Source organism: Miniopterus schreibersii, assembly GCF_964146895.1.
Source record: "Miniopterus schreibersii genome assembly, chromosome: 20".
Classification (NCBI taxonomy): domain Eukaryota; kingdom Metazoa; phylum Chordata; class Mammalia; order Chiroptera; family Miniopteridae; genus Miniopterus; species Miniopterus schreibersii.
The window spans coordinates 12,661,308-12,686,841 of NC_138122.1; the positions used below are offsets into that span (position 1 = coordinate 12,661,308).

Sequence of the window (25,534 nt, forward strand, 5' to 3'; positions counted from 1 at the left end):
TGGGGACTGGACTTGGGGAGGCTGGGAAATCTGGCGAGGCTGAGGCCTTAGGAGTTAGCCACATGGAGCAGCACGGGGGCTGCTAGTGCACATGATGGCCTGAGTGGACAGTGCATCGAGTGTGTGCAGGAGCGCGAGGGAGCACTGTGGGCCACAGTGTCCTTGTTGAGGGTCGTGATTCTAAAGTCTTTGTGGGGTCACTGGAGAGGTCTAAGCCAGGGCTGAGCCCAGTGGGTTGAGCAGCTCACAGGAGTGGCCAGCATATGAGGCCACCTGGGGAGGTGTGGCTTCAGTCACCAGGCTGCTACTCCATGCTGTGTGATTCAGGAAGTCTTCTACCCTCTCTGAGCTGTCTCCCCACCTGGGAAGCACACAGTAAGTGCTCCTTCCCACGGCCAATCCTGCCCAGGCTTACCTCTTAGCTGGGCTGCAGTGCGACTCCCAGGCCCTCTTGCCACACACTGCCCACTGCCCTGAGGACTGCAACAGGCTGCAGAGATGACAAGAGGAGGAGACTCATGAGCCTCTCCTCAGGACATCCCAATCTCAATTCCACTCGGTTGCGCTCTGCAATTCCACTCTACCACCAGACAAGCTGCACAACTGGGCTCCTGGAGCCTTCAGTCTTCACTAGAAAATTGGGTGGCTGCTCCAGTATTACTCAAGGCCTGTTCTGTGCCTGGACCTGGGCACTCACTGGCCTGCCCTGATGGAGTTCAGTGGCTAGCTGCTGAGTGCTGTTGGGGCCCCCAGAAGGCCTTGTGGAGGCCATGGCCCCTTGGCTGAGCCTGGAGAGAGAGGCAAGGTCTGCAGGGATGTTTATAACGTGTGTGTAGGGTGTGGAGGTGAGGGAAAAGGCTAGGAGGCCACGAAGGGGCCATACCTGGGAGGACCTTGAAGTATAGGCACTGGGCTCCCTCGGTCAGAGAAGGAGCCAGACTGGGTGCTGTGGGAGGCAATGGCAGGGCATATGAGAACACAGTCTGTGTGAAAGGTGGCTATGGGGAGGGAGGAGCCAGGTAGAGCAGTGGACTAACTGTGGGCAGGTCTGGGGAACTCTCTGGGTCTCACTTCTTCCAGAAGGTTGGGGTTGAGATTTTTCCCAAAACAGAGATGTGGGGGAGGGGTGAATCTGAAGGCACTTACCCTCTTGGTGTGTTAACCCCTGCAGGTCCACAAGAGGTGGTCAGTGAGTGCAGAGCAGGAAGAGAAAGGGCCGCCACAGCAGAGGTGAGGACTGCATAACAAAGTGTGGGCAAGGCCCTGCAGAGCATGATGCTTGGTGATGCTAAACGCAGGCCTGCTCCCTCTGTGGGACACAGATGGCCGCAGTGGTCAGGCATGCATTGTGAGGACACCTGTCTTGTCTCCTATTCACCAGTATCAGCTCATCTACTCTGGCAGGGAGCATCACCCCTAGGGACAGACTGGGACTCCCAGGGAACAGGGTGTGGTCAAGGCCACACAGTTGTGGGACATTCGGGCTAGAGTGTGGCTGGCCTGTCCAGCAGAGCCCTCTGCTTCCTCTGGGCCTGGGGAATGACCACAGGGTGGGATGACTCAGCACATCATTGAGTACTGGGAGCTGGCTGGACACAAGGGAATCCCTGGTGGACAGAGCAGAAAAACTAAGTTGCCCATCAGAGTGGGGAGCGAAGCTGGTTTACCTGCTCTCTGCAGGTCCCTCCCCACCAGTAGCTTTGTGGGTTCCCCTCCCACCCCTCCTTTACAGGAAGCCACCTTGCCTTCCTTGGTTCTGTCCTCTCTGTGTCCCCTCTCCCCCAGCACCACACTCATGGCCTCCCTCTTGAAGCAGTATCTTCCTCACTCAACTCTCTGCTCTGGTCCAGGCCTTAGGTCATGGTCAGGGCTGGGCACATTAGGATATATCTTCCAAATTTGGGGTGTGTGGGGGGGGGGTGGATCATCTCCTTGTGTGACCACAGTGAGCTGGGGCAAAGGCATTCACCTTATAGTCTTGCACTAATATAGTTATTTATTGCTTCTTTACCATGTGGGTTACCAAGTTCAAAGGGAGGGAAAAGAAACTGACGAAAATAATGGCTCATCCCTGACTGTCTTCCTTCAATGGTTTGTCACTTGGCTTTTTTTGGAGCTCAGGCTCGAAGGTGTGAGCTCTGCCTGATTCCCTAACAGCCCCTGGGCCATGTGAGAGGCTTACTAGGTGTGTGTCTCTGGATGCTTCAGGGAGCCCCCTTCCACTGTCTCCCTGCTCGGCTGCTCTGTGAGGGTAAGGCTTGCGATATCCAACTGCTTCGACACCTTGTCTTGCAGGATCTCCTCCTTTGGTTGTGACTCAGGCTTAATCTCAGAGTGTGCCTCCTTCTGGGACTCCAGCTTGGTGACAGACTTCTTGTCAGAGCCAGCCTCAGGGATCCATGAGGGATCAGTGCCCCCAGAGCTCTCCCCATCCTTGATGGTGGCTGCAGAGAACAGGCCCCGGGCCTTGGGCTGCACCCAGCAGTGGCTGAGGATCTCATCGATATGCAGCCGCCGGTTGACATCCGGCTGTAGCATGCGGTAGATGAGGTCCTTGCACTCACCCGTCAGGTTCTTGAAGCGCGGGAAGTTAATGCGGTGCTCCTTCTGGATGCGCAGCATCTTCTTGATATTGGAGTCATCGTAAGGCATGGAGCCACAGACCATGATGTAGAGGATCACGCCAAGGCTCCAGATGTCATAGACCTTGGGCTGGTAGGGGATGCCCTGCAGGACCTCGGGGGCTGCGTATGCCGCTGACCCACAGAAGGTCTTGCTCAGTGTCAGTCGGCCGCTGTCATCCCGCAGGCAACGCTTAGAGAAGCCAAAGTCTGACAGTTTGATGTTGAAGTCCTTGTCAAGGAGGAGGTTCTCACACTTGAGGTCTCGGTGGACAATGTCCAGGTCATGGCAATACTTGATGGCCGAGGAGAGCTGGTGGAACTTCTTTCGAGCATCATCTTCATGCAGGGCTCCCCGGGTTTTGATGAACTCAAGGAGGTCACCCTGGACCCCTAGCTCCATGACAATATAGACCTTGCCGTCTGATGTCTCAAAGATCTCATAGGTCTTGACGATGGAGCGGTGGTTTAGCAAGGTTAGAATCTCAATTTCCCGGGGAAGGAATTTCTCCAAGAAGTCTGTGGGGGCTTTTTTGCGGTCGATGATCTTGACTGCCACATTGAACTTTAGGCGCTCAGAGTAAGCGGATTTGACTTTTGCGTATGAGCCCTCTCCCAAATTTATCCCCATGATATAGCCTCGTCGCTTGAGGATGGCAGCATCATCCATGGTGCCAGGAGCACCCAGTGCCTCTGAGGCTGCCCTCTACATCCCTGCAAGACATGGGCCAGCAGTGTCCTCATTTACACTGTGGACAGAGAGTCCTCTAGGCTGGCCGGGCCTGCTGTCCCTGCCTCTGAGAGGCCCATACTCTGGGGTGGAACATTCAGCATTGTCTCCCAGGTGACTGCAGTGGGTGAAGTCATAAAGGAGGAGTACCCTGGGGAAATGAGGCTCTGCCTGGAGCCACTTGGACTCGGATTCCTGGAAGGCTGGCCAGTGGGCTGGAGAAGACCAAAGGCCCACACTTGAGAGTGGCCTCACACTTGGCTGGGAGCTGAGGTAGCAGGGGGCTATGGGGACACATTGATCTGCCAGTGCCTCCAAACGCTGAGCTAGGACTGCTTGACGAGTGATGGGGCTGATTACTGTAACCCGGTAAATCCAGGGCAGATGGTTGTATCAGTCCAGGTCTCAGCAGGAAACAAGACGTACTCCAGTTGAGGCAGTCTGAGGGTTTACAAAGGTGAGAGCAGAGTGTAGGAAACCCCAATAGTAGTCACACACTCCTGAAAGAAGGGAAGGATGATCACTGGAACCTGGGAAGAGTAGTGTAGAGAGGGCTACCTTGAGAGAGGCAGTGACCTTAGGTGGAGGCCACAGTGACCCCACAGGCAAGGAGCTGGGGAGAAACGTCCCTGATTTTCTTTCCCTTCAGTCCTAGAAGTCCTTGCCTGTGACCACACTGGTGGCCTGCGGGCCATGCAGCATGCTGAAGAATGGAAGTGGATCAGGAAGGGCAAAGACTCCAGGCCCAGGGTCATTGCCTTTATGAAGCCAGGGCTCTGTCCTCTCCTGCATGGTTTGGCTGGACTCTTCACTTCCCTGTACTTCTCTTTTCTCATCCAAACCTTTGCCAGCTTCTCTGACAGTGGCTCTGGCAGGGGACCACTGGCAGGGATTTCTGCTCTTGGGTGTGTGTTCCTTCTTGGGGATCTGCCCAGACCATAGCCTTGGCTGGGCTCCCAGGGCAGATCTAGGGCTGGGGCAGAAGCTGGACCTGGACCTGGATCCTGCTTTGAGTGCCATCAGCTGCTCCCGGAATGCTCCCTGAGGATGGTGCAAGTGGAGAGGTCAGCATTGGACAGGGACCAACTTCTACCAGCAGTGGAGCCCCTCTGCTATGACAATCCCTTTGTCTAGTACCTGCAGGGGGCCATGCCCTGAGGAGCTGGAGCAGGCAGGTCTGGCCTAGTATTGGGTTTAACCTTGGCTATACCCACCCCAAGGGAGTGGGTGCCTCTCAGATGACCCCGAGTGTTCCACAATTAAGGGACATTAAGGAGAGCCATGCCTTGAGGTAGTTTGAGAGGACTGTGCCCAGGGAGTGAGTCGGTGGGCTAGAGGTGGGCCACGTTGGATGGAGCCTCCCTAGCCTTGTTTGGCCCATCCCCCTCCTCTGCTCCCACCTTCACCCTCTTTTTTTTTTTTTTAAATATATCTTTTATTGATTTCAGAGAAAGGAAAGGAGAGGGAGAGAGGGAGATAGAAACATCAATGATGAGACAGTCATTGATCAGCTGGAGCCCACAACACGAGCTTGTGCCCTGACCGGGAATCGAACCCCGATCGCCTGGATCCCAGGTCGATGGTCAACCGCTGAGCCACGCCCGGCCGGGTCCTCTTTTTTTTTTTAATCCTCACCTGAGGATATTTTTTCCATTGCTTTTCAGAGAGAGTGGAAGGGGGAGAGAGAGAGAAAGAGAAACATCGAAGTGAGAGAGACATCAATTGGCTGCCTCCTGCACACGCCTCAACTGGGACCAGGATCAAGCCTGCAACCGAGGTACGTTCCCTTGGTTGGAATCGAACCCAGGACCCTTCAGTCTGCAGGCTGACACTGTAACCACTGAGCAAAACTGGCCAGGGCCCTCTTTTTTTTTTTTTTTTTTTTTTATATTTTTATTGATTTTTTTAGAGAGGGAGAGAAAAACACCGATGTGGCAGAGAAGCATTGATTGGTCACCTCCCACATGCACCCCAACCAGGGATCAAACCCACAACCTGGGCATGTACCCTGACCAAGAATCAAAACAGTGACTTCTCCGTATATGGGCCAACAATCAACTGAGCCACACTGGTGTGACCAGTGCTTCACCCTCTTTTCCAGCCCTGATACCCTGTGCCAGGCCTTGTGTGTATGGCTGGTAGTCCTTCCTTTGGACAGCTTGCTCCTCTCCCTGCTGAGAACACCTTATCTCTGTGTCTCCTCCCATGGTCTTCTTGTTCCTGATAACAGGTATGAAGTCAGTACTTAAAGCATTGTCTCCAGTGGCTTTACTCTATGCAGGTGTTCCTCCTCCCCATTGTGTAGGCAGGGTCCTTCCTCCAGAGGCCTACTTCATTACAAGGTCTCTCTAGAATCGGGGCTTCCTGTCAGCTCGCCTTGTATGACACTCCTTTAGGCTATTTACTCATTTTCAGTTGCGTGTACCAGTGAAGCCACACCTGCCTGTGCTGGACAGCATCAATCCTCCTTTCCCACCTCCTCAAAGATGGTCTGGGTGTTTCCAGTTCTCCTCATCCTTTCTTTGCAGCCCTTTTTTTAAAAATTTATTTTTATTTTTTTTATCCTCACTCGAGGATATGTTTATTGACTTGAGAGAGAGAGAAAGAGAGAAACATTGATCTATTGCCTCCCATAAGGGCCCTGACCAGGAATGGAACCTGCAACCAGGTATGTACCCTGACCTGGAATTGAAGGGCAACTTTTTTGGTGCTCAGGAGGATGCTCCAACCAATTGGGCCACCCCACCATGGCACAGCCCTTCTGGAAAAGGCCACATATCTATCTAGGTATATATATTTCCCCCACTGCTTTTCGGGGAGAGAGAAACATCGATGTGAGAGACACATCAATTGGTTGCCTCCCGCATACATCCCAACCAGTGCCAGGATCAAGCCTGCAACAGAGGTATGTGCCCTTCGCCAGAATCGAACCCGGGACCCTTCAGTCCTCCGGCCAGCGCTCTAACCACTGAGCCAAATCGGCTAGGGCTGGAAAAGGCCACTTTAGGGCCCACTCTTGGGCCACGGACCGCACCTCGTCCTGCAAGTGTGCAAGATGTGAGACTGTTTGTGTTCCAGTCCCTCTTGGCTCCCTCTGCCCCCAGGGCCACTCCCGTCTCCTCTGCTCCTCACCTTTCGGCCCCACGGGGCCCGCCCCTTTCTGTGTGTGTCAACTTGGTCCCCGTGCCCTTCTTCCACCACCCCTTCCCTGCACCCTAGGATCCTAGGTTATTAGGAGGCCCTACTGCTCAGGTTCCACCCCCGAGCCCCACCTCTCTATTTAGCCAATGGCACGCTTCACTCCTTCAGGCCCGTACTCCCGTCGGGCCCGCCCCTCACCGTCCGGACCGTCGGCCTCTCCCCTTTCGGGCAATACTGCCCAGGCTCCGCCCCAGCTCGGCTAAGGGTCCGCACGCACTGGGAACTTGCAGGCCCCGCCCCCCCTCAGCGCTCATTGGCCGGCGCCGGCGTCGAGGGCGGGAGGAAGGGCGTCGCGGAGCCGAACAGGACGGCCGCCATCTTGCGCGGAGCCCAAGTCGGAACCCTAGGCTGTGGTTGAGTGCGCGCGCGAGCCAGCAGTCGGAACCTGAGGCTGAGGCCGAGTGTGCGCGCGAGCCCGCGGCCCAGTGCAGCCGCGGCCCAGCTGGAGCAGTCTCCCGCTGCCTCTTCGCACCCGGCCCCGGCTCAGCCCCCCGACCCTCAGCCAGGCCCGGTTCGGCCTCCCCGCGGGGTCACGCGGCCGCCCCGGGGACGATGAACGGAGGATAAATGGTGCCCAAGGCAGACAGCGGTGCCTTCTTGCTGCTCTTTCTGCTCGTGCTCACCGTCACCGAGCCGCTGCGACCAGGTGCGTCGCGAGGAGGACGCGGGGGGGCGGGGCGGGCGGCCTGGGCGGGGCGGGCGGGGCCGGCGGGGCCCGGGTCGCCTGGGACCATCCTCTGCCTGGTGGGGCCGCGTCCCGGGAGGGCGCCGGCCTCGGCCTGCAGGCCATCCGCCGCGTACCCGGCCCGGGCACCGCTGGGACCGTGCCGTGAGTTTACCTGGGCTCCAGCTCTTCGTACACCATGGAACTTTGTTCTCGAGGGATGTTACCTTTGGGTACACGGCCGTGGAGCACTATATGCTTTGAGGTTGATGGAAGCGAGAGTGATGGACTTCTTTCGCCGAGGTGCTGCGCTCTCTTTGCTGGTCCAGCAGCAGGGGTTAGGCTGGGGTTAGGTCGAGAGAGCAGCTCGTGGAGGCACCTGGTTTCCCTTGCTTCCGCCCAGCGGTGGGTTGATGCCAGCGTCTCAGCCCTGGAAACCCCTCGTCTGGAAAGCAGTAGCCGTGTCGCTTATTGTTACTCAGTGAGGTGTTACACTTGAGAAGTACTCAGTTCAGAGACCGGACCCGAGGAGGTGTTAGGTGGCCGCCCAGCATCGCGCGCCGGCTGTCCTGAGGCAGAGACTGACGCCCTGCCCCGCATGTGTGTCGCAGTCGTGGGAGCCTGGACAGTGCCAGGTACTTAGGACTGCTCCTTGTATGTGATGATTAAATGCCTTTGGAACTCCCCTTGGAACTTGTGTTTCTATAAAAAAGCCTGTGGTGTGGGTTCAGAATCATTCATGGCAGCTAGTAGGTCCCAGACAAATTTTTAATCTCTACCTGTTTCTGGTGTACTACTACTATGAACTGCAGCAAGAAAATCAAATCCCCAAATACAGGGCCAATTTATCTAACAGGCACAGGAGACGCAATTCTGGCAGCCCACAATGCTTTTAAAGGGCCTGCGAAAATGTTTGATTTCTTTTAAAATCAGCAGGAAAATAAAAAAAATTTAGGTCAGAGAGAATGTAATGCACACATATAGACATTTATTTTTATAACTGCAGTTCAAAAGTATGATTTTTTTTAATTAAAAAAATTTTCTTATTTTTAACTCTCACCTGAGGATATGTTTTTATTGATTTTAGAGAGAGAGGAAGGGGGGGGAGAGAGAGAAACACCCATTGGTTGCCTCATGTGCTCACCCAGACCAGAGACTGAACTGAGGTATTTGCCCTGACCGGGAATCAAACCTGAAACCTTTTGGTGTATGGGAGGATGCTCCAACCAACTGGGCCACCTGGCCAGGGCAAAAAGTAGAATTCTTAACATGTATTTATTTATTTGTTTTTGTTTTTATTTTTATTTTTGGTAATCCTCACCTGAGGATATTTTTTCCATTGCTTTTCAGAGAGAGTAAAAGGAAGGGAGGGGAAGAGAGAAAAAAAAAATCTATGTGTACACATTGACAGGTTGCCTCCTGTACACCCTGAGGGCGTGGAGATGGAATCCGCAACCAGGTATGTGCCCTTGACCAGGAATTCAACCCACTACCCTTCGGTGCACAGGCCAACACTCTAACCACTGAACCACAAACGGCCAGAGCTTAATGTGTTGTTATTTTAATGCAGAAAGGGGTCCGTGGATGTGCCAGGGCTGTCTTCTGTGAGCACTGTCAGGCCTCAGTGGGTAAAGGCAGGCTGGGGAACACAGTGGTGTGCAGCCCTCCACCGTGCTGTAACCAGGCTCCCACCCCAGACACTGAACCTCTCAACTTCCTAATGTCTAACTAGTGGCCAACGCCCTAGTCCCATGGTCAACCTGGAGTCTCTCCAGTGATACTTCTCTGGGCTCCCTAAGTACAGCTGGGTGCTCACTGCTCTTGATATTCTCTGGACAGGAGGGTGACTGGTTCTGAGATAGCCTTGGTAGGAAGAGAAGCCAGGAAAAGGGCCACCTGTCTAGGAGAGCACTGTATGGGCTCTTGGGAACCAGAGCCAGTGGATTGTGGGTTGTTGTGATTAAGTCCTTAGAAGACATGTCTTCACCTGTAGGGAAGTGAGTCATCGTCCTGTTCTGGCTCCTGGGTCCCTGTTTTGCACATCAGGTCACTGGACTCTGAGGAGTGAAGTCATGCACTATACGTACACACCTGTTTTCCTTGGGGTACCTCTGGTTCTAGGTCCAGCATATCCTCCCTGGATGATAGAGGTGATCAATGTCCCCAGCTCCTTTTCTGTCTGTCCACATATCCTTCCAACTGGCCAGCAGTAATTCAACAAGCATCTGAGTGCTCGATGCCTGCTCATCACTAGGGATGCTCAAGTGGAGAGAATAAACTCCTCCCTCTGGGAGTGCCCTTTAGGTGTGGAAGGAGAGTTGAGGTGTAATTCGTTCCACTAAGTGTGGCAGCCCAGGCAGGTGTCAGAGGTGGCCAACCATTGGTACTTGTGCAGCAGGGGAGGACTTCAAAGAAGACATCTCTCTTAGGTGTGAGCTGGGTCAGGGAGGCAGCTCTGTCAGAGGGAGCAAAGTTACCCTTTTCATTCCGTGACTCTCCAGATCAGAACTTTGCAGAGGCCCCCAGTGGTATCTTGACTTGCCCTGCAAAATTGGGGGACACCAACTGGCTCCCTCACTTTTTGTTTGGGCAGCAAGGGCACATCTCACTCTGGGTCAGATGTTTTCCTTGTGTGCTGTGTGTACTCTTTATCCTTCCAGGCAGGATCTGCTGGCTGGCATTTTCAAGGGCTGTTTCTTTGGTCTTAGCCTACATTCTTTCTGCTGGAATCCTGACTTAGACCCATACTTTTGGGTGTGAAGAGGGCACCAGTCAGAACCTGTTTCCCAGTGGGAGGGAGGCAGCCAGGCAAGCAGGTGGGTGCTGAGGGTGTTGATTTCTGCGAAGTGGAACCCTTGAGGACAGGGACGAAGCCACTTTTGGCTTTTCTCTGATGCAGGCCAGGGCATAAGGCTTTTCACAGAGTGGGGCAATGGGCAACATGAGAGTGTTGAACCTGACCCTTTGCCAAAGTTTCTTTTAAATGCATGTCTGATGTGGCTTGATCACATGTATTGGTTAACTCAGGTGTTCCCTGTAAGGTAGATACTGTTATTAGCCCCATTTACAGATGGGGAAATTGGAATATGGAGAGAGCTCATCAAGGTAAGTGGCTGAGATGAGATTTAGCCCTAGAAGTCTGGCCTGACACCCATTATGCACCTTTCCCAGGGGCTTGTGTATGTCCTGCGGTCCTTAACACACACACACACACACTCACACACTCTCTCTCTCTGTCTCTCTCTCTCTGTCTCTCTCTCTCTCTGTCTCTCTCTCTCTCTGTCTCTCTCTCTCTCTCTCTCTCCTCTCTCTCGCCCCAGGTCTGGTGTTACTTTATTTTTATTTTTTAATCCTTACCCGAGGATATGTTTATTGATGTTAGAGAGAGAGGAAAGAAGGGAGGGAGGGAAGGGGAGAGAGAAAGAGAAAGAAACATCAATGTGAGAGGGAAATATTGATTGATTGCCTCCATGTGCACCTCAGCCAGGAATTGAGCCCTAAACCTAAATATGTGCCTTGACCGGGAATCGAACCCGAAATCTTTTGGTGTATGGGACGATGCTCCAACCAACTGAGCCACCTGGCCAGGGCTCTGGTGTTACTTTAAATGAGTTGTAGAGGAACAGTTGCGGTTGGATCAAAGCAAATCTATCTTTGTGGTTTAAGAACTTTGACCCTAGAGCTACACTGCTTGGTGTCAGGTCTTGCTCTGCTACCCACTCTCTGACTTCTCTGTGCCTCAGTTTCCTTATCTGTGCATGGACTTAACAACAGAACTTCATAGAGATGTTGTTAGAATTAAAATGGGTTAGGTGTAAAGTTCTAAGAAGTGTCTGATATAAAGCAAATGCTTCATAAAGGCCAACTGTAAATGTTATTCATAAATGTACATCAGGGAGTGTAGGGACATCGCCTTAAACTGTAAGCAGGACTCTGCGTGCACACACACAAGGGCATATTTATCAGGAGAGGGTTCAGTTCATGTCTCTTCTCCCCCCCCCCCCCCCCCCCCCCAGGCAGCAGAGCACAGTGGCTTTCAGCAGTGTCAGATATATACAGCCGAATGAGTCTAGTCATTTTTGATGTTCGGGGTGGCGGGGCGGTATAGCTTTTGCAAAGCCCACCAAACAGCCGCAGCACTTTGGACAGGGCTAGGATTGTTCATATTGACATGTTTTGCTCTTTGTCACATTCATGCTGTGCCTCCTGGGCCTAGTCTGGCACAGAGTGGGCACTCAGAAATCAGTTATTGAATAAATGCACAAATGGCTATTTATATTTTGACATAAAGAGCAACAGCTCCCTTAGCCAGCGGGTTTTGCAGCTGCCCCGGGGGTGGGGGGGGGTGAGGACAAGGACCTTGTGGCTGCCTGCAAGAATGCCTATGGAAGACTTGAGGGGGGTAGTGCTGCAGAGCCAGCTGGCCTGGGCCTCACACTGGGGGAAGCTTGCTTCTGCAGATATTAACAGCTGAGAGGTGAGGGCTTCTCACAAATGTGGATCCTCACCTGAAGTTCACCAGCCACCAAGCCTAGGGTTTGGAGGGGCTGGGAGTACCTGCAGTTTGGAGCCTCAGGGCCTGGCTGCCTCTCTGATGGACTTGCCTGACACTGACGCTTTAGAAGACGACTGCCCCCTGCATGAGGAGGTGACCTGGCCTCTTGGCCTTCTTCCCTTCTTCTCTGTCTGGTGTGGCTGTCACTTCAGTGAACCTGGACTGGTTCAGTGAACCTGGACTAGTTGTTTTCCTTAGTCAGTACCCCGATCCCTTCAGGCCCTTCTCTGTAGGCTGACTTCTGGATCCCTGGCAGCCAGCCATCCGTTTGATCAGCTTCTTGTCTGTCTGGCCTCAGCTGTTGACTGCTCCATGTTAGGACAGAGCTGAGAACAAGAGCCCAGTTGGGTGTGCTGGACCAAGTCGTCCTCCAGGTCCACCTTGCGTTCCCGCCATGTCTCAGAAGCCTTGTTCCCTGGGGAACTTTCCTTTGGAGTTCGTCATTGTGGAGGAAATTGCTTGGGGCTGCCCAGTGTGTTGGGCAAGGGTCAGGAACCACTGCAGAGAGCCAGCCAGGAGACATGAGCTTCCCTGCACTCTTAGATTGACATCAGGTCAGTCTAAGATGCAGAGTCCTTTAGAGTACACTGGCTACTTCTAGGGTCCCTGGGTCAGTTAGAGTACCTGCAAAGCTGTGTGGTCTTAGAAGACAGAACAAGAGGACTAGAAGTACCTGAAAGGGATGAGACTGGCTTGTGGCCCTGGCAGGCTTTTGCTGTAGCCCTTAGTGGTTTGTTGGCCATCCCTGGAGAGAGGGAAATAGTCTTCAGATTCCCCTCTACCCTATTGGTGTGAAGGATGCATGGCAGACCAGCATAGTGAGCCACAGTGAAAGCCCAGGATATTTGGGAAAACATTCATAAACAGAATATTTTACATAAATGGAATAAATACTTTTTATACAATTTTTTGACATTTTCATTTGACAGTGTTTGGGGATCTTTGTAAGTTGCCTCATTCTTTTTCTTTTCTTTAATAAGACTGAGAACTTTCCTCAGTCTTGTTTTGTTTTGTTTCTGGAGTATGGTTCTCATAAGAGACCTCTTATGACAACTTTTCATCATCCTGGCTGGCTGGTTCAGTTGGTTGGAGTTTTGTGTCTTGTGCACCAAAAGATTGCCAGTTCGATTCACCATCTGGCCATGTATGGAGGACAACCGATCAATGTTTTTCTCTCACATAGATGTTTCTCTCACTCCCTAGCATAAGCATGTCCTCAGGTGAGGATTAAAAAAACTGACCTTGGAGGATTGTTGGCTGATGGATGCAGGAAAACAAGGTTTAGTGGTTTTTTTGTTTGTTTCATTAATTTTTAAAATTGTGGTAAAGCCTGGCCAGGCATGGCTCAGCGGTTGAGCATCAACCTGTGATCCAGGAGATCTCTGATTCCTCGTCAGGGCACATGCCAGGGTTGCAGGCTGGATCCCCAGCAGGGGGAGTGCAGGAGGCAGCCGATCAATGACTCTCATCATCAGTGTTTCTCTCTTTCTCTCTCCCTCTCCCTTCCTCTCTTTGAAATCAATAAAGATTTTTTTTTTTTTAAATTGTACTGAAAAGGACATAATATAAAACATATCATCTTAACCATTTTTTTAAAATCCTCACCCAAGGACATGCTTATTGATTTTTTATTTTTATTTTTTATGGAGAGGGGAAGGGATAGAGAGAGAGCAAACGATACATAGATGAGTTGCCTTCCCATAGGCTTCCCAACCAGGTATCGAACCTGCAACCTAGGTATGTAACCTGACCAGGAGTGGAACCTGCAACCTTTCAGTGTATGTGATGATGCTCTAGCCAACTGAGCCATGCTTACCAAGGCCCACCTTAACCATTTTTAAGTGTATAATACTATAGTGTTAACTATATACACAACTTGTGCAGATCTCTAGAACTTTTTCATCTTGAAAAACTAAAACTTAGTACCCAGTGGACAACTCCCCATTCCCCCTTCCCCCAGTCCCTGGCAACACTATTCTATTTTCTGTTTCTAGGAGTTTGTCTTAGATACCTCATACAAGTGGAATCGTAGTATTCGTCTTTTTATGATTGGCTTATTTCACTTAACATAATATCCTTACATTCATCCATGCTATATGGCAGAATTTCCTTCTGTTTTATGCTGAGTAATATTCCATTGTGTAAATATACTGTATTTTCTTTACCCATTTATCTGTGATAGTCATTTAGATTGCTTCCACCTCTTGGCCATTGTAAATAAGGGCTACAGTGAGCATGGATGTGCAAATACCTCTGTGAGATTCCCTTTTTAAATTCTTTTTGACACATACCCAGAATTGGAATTGCTGGATCATGTGGTAATTATATTTTTAATTTTTTGAGGAACTTCCATAATGTTTTCCATGGTGACTGTACCATTCTATAATCCCACCAATAGTGTGCGAGGATTCTAATTTCTCTGTATTCTTGATAACTTGTTAGTTTGTTTTTTTGTTAGTGTCCATTCTAACGGGCATGAGGTAATTAACATCTCTTTGTGGTTTTAATTTGCATTTCCTTGGTGATAGTGATGTTGGTCATTTTGATATCCTCAGAGAAATGTTTATTTGTCCTTTGCCCATTTTTTAAAAATATATATTGATTTCAAAGAGAGGAAGGGAAAGAGAGAGAGAGAGAAACATCAGTGATGAGAGAGTCATCACTGATAGGCTGCCTCCTGCATGCCCCCGACTGGGGATCGAACCGCAGTCTCCTGGATCCTAGATTGATGCTCAACTGCTGAGCCACGCCCAGCCAGGCAGTCCTTTGCCCATTTTAGAATTGGTTTGTTTGTTGAGTTTTAGGAGTTCTGTATATATTCTGTTACTAACCTCTCATCAGATATATGATTTGCAAATATTTTCTCTTACTCTGTAGGTTGCCTTTTCACTTTGTTGTTTCTTTAAGTTCGATGTATTCCCCTTTGCCTGTTCTTGCTTTTGTTGTCTTTGCTTTTGGTGTCATATCCAAGAAATCATTGCTAAGTCCAATGTCATGAAACTTTTCTCCTATATATTCTTCTAGGAATTTTATAGTTTCAGGTCTTACATTTAGGTCCTTAATCAAAATGATTATTTTGAATTAATTTTGTATATGCTGTAAGGTAATGGTTCAACTGCTTTCTTTTGCAAGTGGATGGCCAGTTTTCCCAGCACTATTTGTTGTAGAGACTTTTCTTTCCCAGTTGTGTAGCCTTGGCACCCTTGTCAAAAATCATTTGATCATATATGTGAGGTTTATTTCTATTCTGTTCCATTTGCTTATTTATCTGTGTTTATGCCAGTACTACACTCTTTTGATTACTAGCTTTTTTTAATTTATTTTTTTAATCCTCACCAGAGGGCATTTTTTTCCATTGCTTTTCAGAGAGAGTAGAAGGGGGCGGGTGAAAGAGAGAAACATCAATGTGAGAGAGACACATTGATTGGTTGCCTCCCATACAAGCCCCAAGGCCGAGGATCAAGCCTGCAACCGAGGTACGTGCCCTTGACCAGAATTGAACCCGAGACCCTTCAGTCCTCGGGCCGACACTCTAACCACTGAGCCAAACTGGCTAGGGCAACTAGCTTTTCAATATGTTTTGAAATCAGGAAGTGTGAGGCCTCTAGCTTTGTTAGTTTCTTTCTCAAGATTGTTTTGGGTTTTCAGAGTACTTTTAGTTTCCATATTAATTTTAGGATGGATTTTTCTATTTTGGCAAAAATTGTCATTGACATTTTGATAAGGATTACATGGAATCTGTAGATTGAGCAGTATTGACATCTTAAGTCTTTCAGCCCATGAACATGGGGTGTCTTTACATTTATTTGTGTCGTCTTTAACTTCACAGTGTAGTTAGTTTTCAGTGTACTACTATTTCACCTTCTTGATTAGTTTAGTCCTAAGTATTTTATTTTTGGTGCTATTGTAAATGGAATTATTATTTTTTAATTAGCTTTTTGGGTTGTTCATTGTTAGTGTGTAGAAGTGCAACTGATTTTTGTGTCCTGCAACTTTGCTCGGATTGTTTATTCTAACAGTTTTGGGGTATGGTGGGGTTTGTGTGTGTACATATGTGTGTAATCTTTAGACATGACATAAAAGATCACGTCCTCTACAAACAGGTCATTTTACTTCTTCCTTTTCAATTTGGATACCTTTTTCCCTCTTTCTTGCCTAATTGCACTAGCTAGTGCTTCTAGTATTGTGTTGAATAGAAAAAGATTTAGAACATTATCAGAAACTGGGAGATGTATTTTCACAGTGGTTGTGCTATTTTACATTCCCATCGATAATTATATAAGAGTTCTAGTTGCTCCACAATCTCAGCACTTTGAAGGAGAGTGGGTTGGCCACACTCCAAATCAGAACAAAGGGCATCCTGGCAGGGGTAGCTTTGATTCCAACCAGAATTGAACCCGAGACCCTTCAGTCCTCGGGCCGACCAGATTCCTGACCTCATTCCTACTTAGCTGAGCAGGCTTTGGGGACAAGGATTTGGGTGAAAGAGCACAGAGCCTGATTTCTGGGTTCCGTTCTACTGCTGCCAACTTGACATTAGACATGGAGCAGGTGGGTTGACTCTTCTGTGAAGTAAGCTGACTGGAATAGATAGATGTCTCAATAAATATAGCAGTCTTTGGCCTTCCTTTAAATTTTACTAATAAAACTTCAGTCCTTTAGTTTTCTCTGAGCCACACATGTTTCACTCCCTCCTGAGCTCTGGGCCCTCATATGAGAATCATGGGGCCAGCTGTTCTCTGAGCTCCTTTAAGCTTGAAATTCAGATGCTTGCATCCTTCCTGCTGCAGCCCTGGTGCCTGCCAGAGCCTAAGGATGTTCGAGTCTACCGTTAACAGCAGCCTTAACTGGGCTTCACTGCTGAGACCCAGTGGCGAGCCATGCTGTTGAAAGGCCCTGTTCTGTGGCCTTTGTCCCCACCTTTCCTTTCCCCCTGTGGACACTTGCCTTTCCAGAGGCCCTCAAGAATCATTCCAAGGAATGGGATACGTGAGACTGTTCAGCAGCCAAGCACCGTTTAGTGGATTTCTCCTTTGGGCCTTATGATCCTTCCCCCCATCCCCAACCCCAACCCTGAAAATTAGGAGAGCAGGACAAGGATGATCACCCCTTATTTCACAGATGAAAGAATGAAGCCCAGAGAGGCTGAGTAGGTGTCATGGCTTATATATGGGCCTTCACTGTGGGCTGGGAGCTGGGACCTGTAGTTTTTTGGGGGAAAGGTCACTGGGACCTCTTTCAAAGCTAATACATTATGCCAGGAAACTGCAGGGCAAGGAGGTTACAGGCAGGCCTGCTGGAGCCATGAAGTGACAGTCACTAGGAAAGGGCTAGAGGGACTACAGGGGGAGCTGTAAGGACTGCTAAGCCAGGGATCCCAAGAACCTGAGGGGGCTGGGCTGTTGGGGGAAATCTGAAGGTGGTCCTTCACCTCATGAAAGGGCAAATGGCATTTAGAACACCATAGGGAAGGCAGGGAGTTTTTAACATAATCAGAGTTTATTCTAGAATGATCTCCTGTGGATTGTTGTGATTACCTTGTAATGCTTTCCCTCACCTAGTCCTGCTCTCCCAAGTCCATTCTCTGTCCTGCTGCTGATTGGTGTTCTGATGAGGCTCTCCTTCACTGCCAGCGATATCCACTCCCGGAGTCATAGCGCACCAGTGATGCCATATGGTCCTGCAATACCTTTTGGTCTTAAATCCCGCTGGGCCCCAGCCGAGCAAAGTGCTCCTTTCCTGCTTGGTGGCACTTGTCCAGGCTGAGCCCTTGGCTAGTAGGCCTTCCCTATGTTTGCTGGTGGTTCAGGTGCTGCCCATCCTAGTTCAACCCCCTTATTCTCATCTTCTTATCTCAGGACACAGGTAACCCTTCTCTAGAAGGCCTATTTAGTAGAGATGCCCTCTGTTGTGTATTTTTAGTGGTCTGTGTTATTGTCAGTGGTCTCTGTCCCCTCTTAAAGGTTTCCAGAGAAGAGACAGCTGTCCCAAGTTCTGTGGTGCTAGATAGGATCCAACATCCCATGGGAGCTATTCTCCTAGAGTTGTCATGTCACTTGTATAGTAGGGCCCAGCCCGCCCTTATTTTCAGATCCTCTCCCTTCTGGTTCTAAGAGTTATGCTGTATAAATATCTGTTCCAGTACTGCCCTGTGTAGGGGGCAGAATGAGAACCCGTGGGAACATCCTGCCCTGCTGGGAAGCAGCTGTTAGTGCTTTCCAAGGAAGAATATTACAACAACCTGATGGAGTTTACACTGTCCACTGGGAGGGAAGCTGGGACCTCCTGGTCCTGGGTGGGCTCTCCAGCATGATATAGGGGCTGTGTCTGAGGATCTCCGTCCACTGTTGGAGGCCATGGAGTGTAGTAGAATGTGGGCAATGGGAAGAGGCGGGGTAGAATTCTCTCCTGCGTTTGTTGGCAGGAAATTCTTGGTTTCCTGAGCAATGTGACTAGATGTGTGTGCTTTTTCTATACTCTGTCTTCCTCTGTTTCTTTGTGGGCAAATGAGAAATCAGTTCCAAATAATTTAGACAGCATATTAAATTTCACACAGTAATTTGAGACAGCTCAATTTACATAATTCAAAATGAAACCAAAGCTTGTAGACAAAGAATAAATGGAACCTGGAGAAAGACTTTATTGCAGAGATTTGTACATTTCTACAGGGCATGAATTCTGTAAATCCCACACAATGCATTGTTTAAAGCAGTTCTTCAGTTGTGGCTGGAGTCTAGGGGAAGGGGCTCAGGAGGTCAAAACTATTTTCATAATAATACCGAGGTGTTACCTGCCCCCCTCTCTCGTTCTCTCACAAGTGCACAGTGGCATTTCCAGAGGCGACTTGACATGTATTGACGGCTAATGGGATGTGTGCTTGGGATTCCTCCTCTCTCTCTCTCTTTTTTTTTTTTTTCTTGATAGGATTTTTTAAAATTGTGGTAAAATACACATAACATAAAACTTACCACTTTAATCATTGTTTAGTATATATACACTTAAGTGGCATTAAATACATTGACAGTGTTGTGCAACTATCACCCAGTGCTTATTTCCAGAACTTTTTCATTTTCCCAAACTGAAACTCTGTACCCCTTAAAGGGAACTCCCCATCACCTCTCCCTCAGCCCCTGGCAACCTATGTTCTACTTTCTATCTCTATTAATTTGACTACAGACCTCATATAAATGGAATCATACAGCATTTTTTCTTTGTCTAGCTTATTTCACCCAGCATAATGTCCTTTAGATTCATCCATTTTGTAGCATGTGTCAGTTTCCTTCCTTTTATTCCATGGTATGGCTGTACCACATTTTGTTTATCCACCCATCTGTCGATAAACACTTGGGTTGTTTCCACTTCTTGGCTATTGTGAGTAATGCTGCTATGAACATCAGTGTATGGGTATGTGTTGGAGTACCTGCTTTCAATCTTTTGGACATATACCTAAGAGTGCTACTGCTAAAACATATAACAATTCTGCATTTAACCTTTTGAGCATATGCTTGGGAATCTTGTGTTTAAAAACATTTCTCAGTTGTTGTTTTTCAAATTTTATCTTTATTGTTGAAAGTTTTACAGATGTTCCCTTTTTCTCCCCAGTGGCCCCCTTACCCCCACTCTCACCCCCTCAAATATTTCTCAGTTTTATTTTCTCATACAGTAAATGTCAATAGGTATAACCCACATAAATAAAAGATCTTTAGGGTCCTCAGAAATTTTAAGAGCGTAAAGCGGTCTTGGGAGCAAAAAATTTGAGAAGAGCTAATATAAGTTCTTGTTTTGGTATCGTGGCCATGCTCTTACATGGTGGGGCATGGATTATTTCAAAAAACATCAACAATCCATGGACTAGGAAGAGCCTGCTTAGCTCTCCCATTTTACACCCAGGGGACAGTCATCACCACAGAAGGCCTTGGGACAGGGCCTTGGGAAAACCAGTAGTGGGAAGAGGAGGTGACTTTGAGCAACTTGAGACAGAAATTGTGCTGGATGCTTTAACAAAGGGCCTCAAGGGGATACTAAGGAAGAAGGGAAAGGAATGTTGATTTACAGCTAGTATAATGCCAGTTAGAGCCGTCAGAATCACTCGCTGACGTACTAATCAGCTAACTGTGCATCAGTCTACCCCACACAATGCAAGTCCTAGGTTTACCTGCTTTGTTTACTGCTCTGGCCCAGTCATCTAGAGAGTTGCCTGGCACAAAGTAAGTACCAGTAAATATTTTTTGAATGAGTGATTCACATGTGTTTACCAGTGACTCACATGTTGTATTGATTTCAGAACAGCCCCTACACTACAGGTGATTGAGGAAGGGAGAGAACCTTCCCCAGGATATCAGAGGATTGATGACACTTTGTTATAGACTTAAAGAATAAAGGAAGATCTTTGAGCAGTTCAGTTCATCAGACATTTATTGAGTGCCTTCCTTTGTTGGGTGTTGGTTATGGGGTGGAGGGTAAAGTGTTATCCCTACACTTAAGCTCTAGAACATGGGTTGGCAAACTACAGCTGGCAGCTGACCTCTTGTTTTTGTTCTGTTTTGGTTTTACATGTTGCTGCATGTATTAGTGGTTCATTCCTTTTTATTGGTGAGTAATAGTCCATTGTATGACTATACTGCAGTTTGTCCATTTATTTGTTTTGGACATTTGGGTTGTTTCCAGCTTTTGGCTACTATAAATAAAAGTACTCTGAATAAGTCTTTGTATGGACATGTACTTTCATTTCTCTTGGGTAAATAACCAGGAGTGGAGTGACTGGGTTATCTGGTAGGTGTATATTCAAGCTTTTAGAAACTGCCAGTTGTTTTCAAAGTAGTTGTACCATTTTGCATTCCCATTAACAATGTAGGAGAGTTAATTCACATACTTGCCAGCAGTTGGTATTATTATTATTATTTTTTACCACTAATAAGTATGTAATGGTATCTCATTATGGTTTTAATTTCCTTATGTGCTTATTTACCATCTGTATATCTTCTTAAGTGTCCATTAAAATCTTTTTCCCATTTTAAAAACTGGGTGGGATGGCCCGGCCAGTGTGGCTCAGCAGTTGAGCATCAACCTATGATCCAAGAGATCAAGGTTCGTTTCCTGGTCAGGTCACATGCCCACTTGCAGGCTCGATCCCCAGTAGGAGGCATGCAGGAGGCAGCCAATCAATGACTCTCTCATCATTGATGTTTCTCTCTCTCTCCCTCTCCCTCCCTCTCTCTGAAATCAATAAAGACATATTTTAAAAATGAATGAATAAATATAAAAACTGGGTGGGTTGTCTTATTGAAATTTGAGAGTTCTTAATATTTTTAAATTGATTTTTAGAGAAGAGGAAGGGGGGAGAGAGAAACATCGATGTGAGAGCTGAACATCGATCTTCTGCCTCCTACAAGCCCCCTACTGGGGATTGAGCCCACAACCTGGGCATGTGCCCTGAGTGGGAATCGAACTGGCAACTTTTTGGTGCACGGGACAACACTCAACCAACTAAGCCACACTGGATAGGGCAGAAAAGTGAAAAGTTCTCAATTTTAATGAAGTCCAGTTTATCAACTTTTTGTTTTAGAGATCAGATTTCTGGTATATGTATCTAAGAAATCTTTGCCCTACTCAGGGTCACAAAGATTTTCTTATGTTTTCTAGAAATTTTATAATTTTAGGTTTTCTAGTTAGGTCAGTGATCAATTTTGAGTTAATTTTTGTTACACGGAATAGATCAAAGTTCTTTTTAAAAAAGTTGATATTCAGCCTTGACCAGTGGGGCTCAGTTGTTTGGGCGTCTTCCTGTGCACCAAAAGGTTGCTGGATGGCTCGATCCCCAGTAGGGGATGTGCAGGAGGCAACCAATCTATGTTCCGCTCTCACATAGATGTTTCTCTCTCTCTCTCTCCTTCTCTCTGCCTCTCTCTCTAAAAATCAGTTAAATAAATTGATATCCAGGTGTTCCGGTACCATTTGTTGAAAGGACGATTCTTTCTGCAGGGAATTGCCTTTGCACCTTTCTCATAAATCAGTTGCCCACTTATGCCTATTTCTGGACACACTGTTCTGGTTTCGTTGATCTTGATGTCTGTCTTGATGCTTATGCCAGACTGTCTTGATTACTGTACCTTTTAATAAGTGCTCAGTTCAGGTAGTATGAGCCCTCCAGCTTTGTTCTTACTTTTCACAGTTGTCTTGGGTATCCTAAGTCTTTTGCATTTCCATATGAATTTTGGAATCAGTTTGGCAGTTTCTAAAAAAAGGCCTGCTGGAATATTGATTGGGATTGCATTGAATCTGTAATGGATTTGTGTAAAATTGATATCTCCATAGTACTGAGCTTACTGATCCATGAGCACTTTAGGTCTTTAAAAAATTTCTGTTAGCAATATTCTGTAATTTCAAGTGTATAGAATTTGCATATCTATCATTATATTTATTCCTAAGTGTTTCCTGTTTTTGATGCTATTGTGATGGAAATTCTTAAATATTTAAATTTCTGGAAGAATTTGTATGGAATTGATATTATTTCTTCCTTAAATATTTAGTAGGACTTTTCAGTGAAGCCATCTGGGTCTGGAGTTTTCTTTGTGCAAAGTTTTTAAACTAAAATTCAATTTCTTTTATAGCTACAGGGCTACTCAGGTTATTGATTCCTTTTTGAGTGAGCTTTAGTAGTTTGTGCCTTTCAAGGAATTTTTTTTTAAATGTGCTTATTTGACCCATATTTTTACTTTTACCTATAGGCTGTTGAGAAGTGTGTGAGTTGTTACCATGTAGTTAGATTTCTCAGGTATCTTTATGCTGTTATTTTTAATTTAGTTCAATTGTGGTCAAACAACATACTCTGTATAATTTCAGTTGTTATAAACTCACTGAGATTTGTTTTATGGCCCATAATATTCTCTATTATGGTCAATATTATGTGTGCATATGAAAATAATTGTGTATTCGCCTGTTTTTTGGGTGGAGAGTGTTCTGTAAGTGTCGGTTTGGACTAGTTGGTTGATAGTGTTGTTCAGGTTGTCTGAAGGAGAGCGAAATCTCTGACTATGATTGTGAATTTGTCTTTTAGCAGTTATAGCAGTTTTTCATAGGTATTTTAAAGCTCTGCAATAGATTAATAAACATTTAGGATTATTATGTTCTTTATCCTTTTTTAAAAAAATGTTTTTATTGATTTTTTTTTTTTTTTTTTAAGGAAGAGAGGAAGGGAGAGGGAAAGAGAGGGAAACATCCATGTGAGAGAAACATCAATCAGTTGCCTCCCACATGCACCCTGACTGGGGCTTGAACCCGAAACCTGGGTATGTATCCTGACCAGGAATGGAACCAGTAACCTTTCAGTGCACGGATGACGCTCAACCAACTGAGCTGCACTGGCCAGGGCTACAGTTATAACTTTTAATGTCCTCGTGTATATTCTCATTTGTACAATTTCTCAGTCAGTTTTGATCGACTGAATTTTTTCTCATTTTGGTTGTAATTCCCTGGTTCTTTGCATGGCTGGTAATTTTTTATTGAATGCCACACTTTGTGAATTTTGCCTTTTTGGCTGCTGCATATTTTTGCATTCCTATAAATATTCTTGAGCTTTGTTCTAAGATGTGACTCCGAAACAATTTGATTTTGTTAGCTCTTGCTTTTAATCTTTGTTAGGCAGGACTGAGCAGCATTTAGTCTGGAGTTCATTTTCCCCCATTAATGAGGCAAGACTCTTCTGAGTACTTACTTGATTCAGTGCCCCCAGGAATGAGGCAAGACTCTTCTGAGTACTTACTTGATTCGGTGCCCCCAGGAATTAGGAGTTTTTCCAGTGTGGCTCCAGAACGGGGACTGTGTGTAGCCCTGCTGAATTTTGGTTACTCTTCCTTCTTACCCTTTAGGGTGGTTCTTTCCCCAGGGGTCCCTCTGTGCATCTCCAGAGTCTTGTTTGTGCAGCTCTTTCTCCTCTCGTGATCTCCAGGGCACTGCCCTGTGAGCTCTTCATGCCTTGGTTTCCCTCAGTTTTTAGCTGCATCCGTTCATCTCCAAGTCTTCTGGGCTGCCCTAGAGTCCCTCCCCCTGCTTTATAGCCTGGAAATGTTCTTCAGGCAGCAAGGCTCGCTTGTGTGTTTTCTGACTCTTGGGGATCTCTGTTCTTCGTTGCCTAATATCCAGTGTCTGGAGAACTGGTGTTTTCTTATATTTTGTCCTTAGTTGTTGTAGGTAGACCGTTCACTCATTCCTGTAACTCCATCCATTCTTCCTGTGTCATCACATTACAGTGTAGGACTTCATCCCTCATGCCTCAGTGTTTTCCCTTGGTTCCAAGGTTTGCCCATTTATCAGCTGCCACCTCAGTTCTGGAGTCTGCCAGAGATCCCTGAGGTCCTTTTTCTTCAAGGACCAGAGAGTAAGTTTTTTGGCTTTGCAGGTCATACAGTCTCTCATGCAACTACTCAGCTCTGCTGTTGTAGCTCAAAAGCAGCCATAGGCAGTATATATTTGTGGCTGTTTTCCAAGAAAAGTTTATTTTTAAAAATGGTGGGAAGGGTGGGAGTTAGCCCATGGGCTGTAATTTGCCAACCCCTATCTCAGTTCAAGACCTTACTTAGCTAAGTTATTTAATGTTTTTGTCTGGTCTCCTATTTTAATTGCTTCCAGAAACCATTGCCAGTGATATCTGCTTAAAACACGAATCTTATCACATTACTTATTGGCTCCCCACAGCATACCAAATAAAGGTCAGAATTATCTTACCCTCAAAGCCTCCACAGTCTGATCCTTCTTACATTTCCAATCTTATCTCCAGTGATTCCACATCTGTCAACTCACACAGTCTAATTGGCATGTTCCCCTGCCTTTTGATATTTTCTTAAGCCCTGCTTTTTCTGGATTGCTCTTCCCTTCCTATTATGTTATATGTACTTCTGAAACCATCAACCTGCCTTGGGAACCCTGTTCACACCCCACCTTCTTTAAGAAGCATCCAGAGCAGTTCATTCTCATGTTGTTTTAGCATACATTTGTGCTTCGTCAGAAACCTGAGTGTGTATGTGTGTCCGTATATGTCTATAGAGCGTATGTGTGTTTTCTCTATTGACCCAGAATCCCTCAGGAGGTTAGAGGTGTGCCCTCTTGTTTCTGTCTCCTCTGCAGTGCACAGCAGAGCCTGACGTGGAGCAGAAATGCCGCAGTATATGTTTGAGTGGGTGGCGCATAAAGGTCAATGTTTTGGGGGGTTGCGATGCTCTGGGTACTTGTGGCAGTTTGGGTACAGCTCTTGGCTCTTCCTTGGGGCGTGCGTGCAGGCCCCCAAGGAAGCAGGCTGTAGGCAGGCTGCCTGGTGTCTGGCCCACGCTCATGGGGACCAGGTGGTGGCAGGACCAGGCGGTGACAGGCCTGGCCGCTCCAGGTCTCCGCTGCTACTGCCACTTCCTCAACGGCCTCTTGCCCTTTGGTTTCACAGAGCTGCGGTGCAACCCTGGGCAGTTTGCCTGTCGCAGCGGCACCATCCAGTGCATCCCCCTCCCCTGGCAGTGTGACGGCTGGGTGACTTGTGAGGATGAGAGCGACGAAGCCAACTGTCCAGGTGAGTGTGTCGGGCAGTTAGATGCACGTGGCCCATGCTTCCCATTATGGGGAGATGGTGTCAACTGGTACCCCATGCTATATCCTTGTGCTGGAAGATTATTTTGAGCTCCTCCTCCCCTCTCTCTTTATCTTTTTAAAAAATAGATTCTTGACAGGTAGATTTCAGAAGTTGTAAGATGCCAGGGTCAGGCCATCTGTGGTGAGGC

The 25,534-nt window shown here is 47.5% G+C and overlaps 2 protein-coding genes across 3 annotated transcripts in view; one reads left to right on the plus strand and one right to left on the minus strand.

Moving 5' to 3' along the window:
* Window positions 1-1,975: 1,975 nt before the first annotated feature.
* TSSK1B (testis specific serine kinase 1B) lies at window positions 1,976-6,556 on the minus strand. The gene is made up of 2 exons (XM_081122538.1): window positions 6,484-6,556; window positions 1,976-4,392 (listed from the first exon to the last, which is right to left on the minus strand). Exon 2 carries the CDS (start codon window positions 3,289-3,291, stop codon window positions 2,182-2,184), a length of 1,110 nt encoding a protein of 369 aa, XP_080978664.1. The 5' UTR covers window positions 3,292-4,392; window positions 6,484-6,556; the 3' UTR covers window positions 1,976-2,181.
* Window positions 6,557-6,841: 285 nt separating this feature from the next.
* The window catches only part of DGCR2 (DiGeorge syndrome critical region gene 2), a 53,333-nt gene continuing 34,640 nt past the window's right edge, over window positions 6,842-25,534 (plus strand). The window contains exons 1-2 of one of the 2 annotated variants that reach the window (XM_081122539.1): window positions 6,842-7,198; window positions 25,204-25,326. In XM_081122539.1, the coding sequence (XP_080978665.1) occupies window positions 7,120-7,198; window positions 25,204-25,326 (202 nt within the window). In that variant the 5' untranslated portion in view covers window positions 6,842-7,119. The remainder of the gene's footprint in view (window positions 7,199-25,203; window positions 25,327-25,534) is intronic. The other variant, XM_081122540.1, reaches the window with a different exon arrangement.

What these genes read in the sequence shown, in the direction of transcription:
- TSSK1B (XM_081122538.1), bottom strand. Translation starts at nt 3,291, where the DNA reads ATGGATGATGCTGCCATCCTCAAGCGACGAGGCTATATCATGGGGATA.